We start from the raw sequence: 5,000 nt of genomic DNA on the forward strand, positions 1-5,000 counted from the left end.
TAAACACACTATATACTACACTGAGCTGTGTGTTGCCCCCGGCAACAGGTATAAACACACTATATACTACACTGAGCTGTGTGTTGCAACAGGTATAAACACACTATATACTACACTGAGCTGTGTGTTGCAACAGGTATAAACACACTATATACTACACTGAGCTGTGTGCTGCCCCCGGCAACCGGTATAAACACACTATATACTACACTGAGCTGTGTGCTGCCCCCGGCAACCGGTATAAACACACTATATACTACACTGAGCTGTGTGTTGCCCCGGCAACCGGTATAAACACACTATATGCTACACTGAGGCTGTGTGCTGCCCCCGACTTGACCGGTTATAAAACACACTATATACTACACTGAGCTGTGTGCTGCCCCCGGCAACAGCTATAAAACACACACACAATACGTACACATACTCTATATGCACACACACAGCAGTGCTCTAGCAGATGTGAAACTTAACTCTTTCCATCTCTCCTTTCTCTCCTCCTCCCTCCATCTCCCCTCCCTGCCATCTCTCTCCTCCATCTCTCTCTCTTTCCTCCTCCCTCCATCTCCTCCATCTCCTCTCTCTCCATCTCCTCTCTCTCATCTCCTCTCCTCCTCCCTCTCCATCTCTCTCTCTCCTCCTCCATCTCTCTCTCCTCTCTCCATCTCTCTTCCATCCTCCCCTCCTCCATCTCTCTCCTCCTCCCTCCATCTCTTTCTCCTCTCCATCTCCCCTCCTCTCCATCTCTCTCCTCCATCTCTCTCTCCTCCATCTCTTCTCCTCCTCCCTCCATCTCTCTCTCCTCCATCTCCCTCCTCTCCTCCATCTCTCTCCTCCTCCCTCCCTCCATCTCTCTCCTCCTCCATCTCGCTCTCCTCCTCCTCCTCCATCTCTCTCCTCCTCCATCCCTCTCTCTCCATCTCTCTCCTCCATCTCTCCTCCTCCTCCCTCCATCTCTCTCCTCCTCCATCTCTCATCCTCTCTCTCCATCTCTCTCCTCCTCCCTCTCTCTCTTTCCTCCTCCCTCCATCTCTCTCTTTCCTCCATCTCTCTCCTCCTCCCTCCATCTCTCTCTCCTCCTCCATCTCTCTCTCCTCCTCCTCCATCTCTCTCCTCCTCCATCTCTCATCCTCCCTCCATCTCTCTCTTCTCCTCCATCTCTCTCTTCTCCTCCATCTCTCTCTTCTCCTCCATCTCTCTTCTCCTCCATCTCTCTTCTCCTCCATCTCTCTCTTCTCCTCCATCTCTTCTCCTCCATCTCTCTCTCCTCCTCCATCTCTCTCCTCCTCCATCTCTCTCCTCCTCCATCTCTCTCTTCTCCTCCATCTCTCTCCTCCATCTCTCTCTCCTCCGCCATCTCTCTCCTCCTCCATCTCTCCTCCTCCATCTGTCTCTCCTCCCTCCGTCTCTCTCTCCTCCCTCCATCTCTCCTCCTCCATCTCTCTCTCCTCCCTCCATCTCTCCTCCTCCATCTCTCTCTCCTCCCTCCTTCTCTCCTCCCTCCTTCTCTCCTCCCTCCTTCTCTCCTCCTCCATCTCTCTCTCCTCCATCTCTCTCCTCCTCCATCTCTCTCCTCCTCCATCTCTCTCTCCTCCATCTCTCTCTCCTCCTCCATCTCTCTCTCCTCCTCCTCCATCTCTCTCTCCTCCATCTCTCTCTCCTCCATCTCTCTCTCCTCCTCCCCTCCTCCATCCTCCATCTCTCCTCCTCCATCTCTCTCTCCTCCTCCTCCATCTCTCTCTCTCCCTCCTCCTCCATCTCTCTCTCTCCTCCTCCATCTCTCCTCCTCCCTCCTCTCTATCTCTCTCCTCCCTCCTCCATCTCTCTCCTCCTCCTCCATCTCTCTCTCCTCCTCCATCTCTCTCTCTCCTCCATCCTCTCTCTCCTCCTCCTCCATCTCTCTCTCCTCCTCCATCTCTCTCTCCTCCTCCTCCATCTCTCTCTCCTCCTCCTCCATCTCTCTCCTCCTCCTCCATCTCTCTCTCCTCCTCCTCCATCTCTCTCTCCTCCTCCTCCATCTCTCTCTCCTCCTCCTCCATCTCTCTCCTCTCCTCCTCCTCCATCTCTCTCTCCTCCTCCTCCATCTCTCTCTCCTCCTCCATCTCTCTCTGTGTCTCAGTGATGTTGCAGGTTTACAGAAGGAGTTAGATGACCTGGTTAATGCCATCGTAGAGGACTTCTTCCAGCCCCAGAAGAATAACCTGCTGTCCAAGCCTGAGTAACACACATCAGTGGCTTGTCAACACAAAGACCCGCGCTGGTTTGACTTCCTGATCAAGATTCCCTTTACACATTCTTCTTCCAGAACTCACAACATTCTAGAACTCACACACATTGTAGAACTCACACACACACACACACATTCTAGAACTCACACACACACACACATTCTAGAACTCACACACATTCTAGAAGTCTTTAATGGGTTGTACCTGGAGCTCTAAGTCTTATCTACTAGCTGGAGTGCTGTGTATTTGACCAAACACACAGGGTTACTAACTGTCGTTCAGGGTTTTAACTCCAACCCTGTTTGATAAGGAGGAGGAGTAGTACTACCACTAGGCTCCCGAGTGACGCAGCGGGTCTGTCACTGCATCACTACAGACCCTGGTTCGATTCCAGGCTGTATCACAACCGACCGTGATTGGGAGGTCCCATAGGACGGCGCACAATTGGCCCGGCGTCGTCCGGGTTTGGCCGGTGGTAGGCCGTCATTGTAAATAAGAATTTGTTCTTAATTGACTTGCCTGGTTAAATAATTGTTTTTTAAAAATACTGATACCACTGCCTCCTCCTCAATAACCAGCCTCCTCTGTAACCATTACTGCATAATGTTTCAAGAACAACAATAAAGATGTGATTTTTAAAAGGAAAAACCTGTTCATTTGGTCATTTAATTATACTTTTTGACTACAATCTGCCGAGAGAATAGATATTGTAAAATGTGTAATATGAAAAACAGTGATTTTAACTACATCATGTCATTCCTGTGTAAATTCCAAGCCTGTGTTGTAGTCCTGTCAGATTACGGGTGCGTTCCAGGTCGACTACTAATGGAGCCTGTGTTATAGTTGTCAGATTACGGGTGCGTTCCAGGCCGACTACTAATGGAGGCTGTGTTATAGTCCTGTCAGATTACGGGTGCGTTCCAGGCCGACTACTAATGGAGGCTGTGTTGTAGTCCTGTCAGATTACGGGTGCGTTCCAGGCCGACTACTAATGGAGCCTGTGTTTATAGTCCTGTCAGATTACGGGTGCGTTCCAGGCCGACTACTAATGGAGGCTGTGTTATAGTCCTGTCAGATTACGGGTGCGTTCCAGGCCGACTACTAATGGAGGCTGTGTTATAGTCCTGTCAGAATACGGGTGCGTTCCAGGCCGACTACCAATGCTGTGTGATTAATACTTTCTGATTTTCTGTTTCGATGACTTATTATCATGTTTATGTTTTATTATTTTTACATTAAATGCCCTTTGTGTGTGTTTCAATGCTGTAACACTGAACAAAACAACTAATAAAAGTCCCATGATGGTAGTGACTGTCCAGTACTGTAGTCGGCCTGGAACGCACCCGTAATACTTCAGTTGTTGTGTATACATGATGGTAGTGACTGTCCAGTACTGTAGATCACTTAGTAACCATTATTTATTCACATTAATCAAATACTTCAGTTGTTGTGTATACATGATGGTAGTAATATAATACTTCAGTTGTTGTGTATACATGATGGTAGTACTATAATACTTCAGTTGTTGTGTATACATGATGGTAGTACTATAATACTTCAGTTGTTGTGTATACATGATGGTAGTGACTGTCCAGTACTGTAGATCACTTAGTAACCATTATTTATTCACATTAATCAAATACTTCAGTTGTTGTGTATACATGATGGTAGTAATATAATACTTCAGTTGTTGTGTATACATGATGGTAGTAATATAATACTTCAGTTGTTGTGTATACATGATGGTAGTACTATCAATACTTCAGTTGTTGTGTATACATGATGGTAGTACTATAATACTTCAGTTGTTGTGTATACATGATGGTAGTACTATAATACTTCAGTTGTTGTGTATACATGATGGTAGTACTATAATACTTCAGTTGTTGTGTATACATGATGGTAGTACTATAATACTTCAGTTGTTGTGTATACATGATGGTAGTACTATAATACTTCAGTTGTTGTGTATACATGATGGTAGTAATATAATACTTCAGTTGTTGTGTATACATGATGGTAGTACTATAATACTTCAGTTGTTGTGTATACATGATGGTAGTACTATAATACTTCAGTTGTTGTGTATACATGATGGTAGTAATATAATACTTCAGTTGTTGTGTATACATGATGGTAGTACTATAATACTTCAGTTGTTGTGTATACATGATGGTAGTAATATAATACTTCAGTTGTTGTGTATACATGATGGTAGTAATATAATACTTCAGTTGTTGTGTATACATGATGGTAGTACTATAATACTTCAGTTGTTGTGTATACATGATGGTAGTACTATAATACTTCAGTTGTTGTGTATACATGATGGTAGTACTATAATATTTCAGTTGTTGTGTATACATGATGGTAGTACTATAATACTTCAGTTGTTGTGTATACATGATGGTAGTACTATAATACTTCAGTTGTTGTGTATACATGATGGTAGTAATATAATACTTCAGTTGTTGTGTATACATGATGGTAGTAATATAATACTTCAGTTGTTGTGTATACATGATGGTAGTAATATAATACTTCAGTTGTTGTGTATACATGATGGTAGTACTATAATACTTCAGTTGTTGTGTATACATGATGGTAGTAATATAATACTTCAGTTGTTGTGTATACATGATGGTAGTGACTGTCCAGTACTGTAGATCACTTAGTAACCATCATTTATTCACATTAATCAAATACTTCAGTTGTTGTGTATACATGATGGTAGTAATATACTACTTCAGTTGTTGTGTATACATGATGGTA

General features: G+C 44.3%; 1 protein-coding gene across 1 annotated transcript in view; it reads left to right on the plus strand.

The window, feature by feature from the left end:
• LOC135561961 (phosphopentomutase-like) overlaps window positions 1-2,876 on the plus strand; it is a 114,833-nt gene extending 111,957 nt beyond the window's left edge. The window contains exon 14 of the mRNA XM_065004488.1: window positions 2,120-2,876. Within this exon, the coding sequence (XP_064860560.1) occupies window positions 2,120-2,222 (103 nt within the window). The 3' untranslated portion in view covers window positions 2,223-2,876. The remainder of the gene's footprint in view (window positions 1-2,119) is intronic.
• The last annotated feature ends 2,124 nt before the right edge of the window (window positions 2,877-5,000 follow it).

Source organism: Oncorhynchus nerka, linkage group LG18 (genome assembly GCF_034236695.1).
Source record: "Oncorhynchus nerka isolate Pitt River linkage group LG18, Oner_Uvic_2.0, whole genome shotgun sequence".
In the NCBI taxonomy this organism is placed as follows: Eukaryota; Metazoa; Chordata; class Actinopteri; order Salmoniformes; family Salmonidae; genus Oncorhynchus; species Oncorhynchus nerka.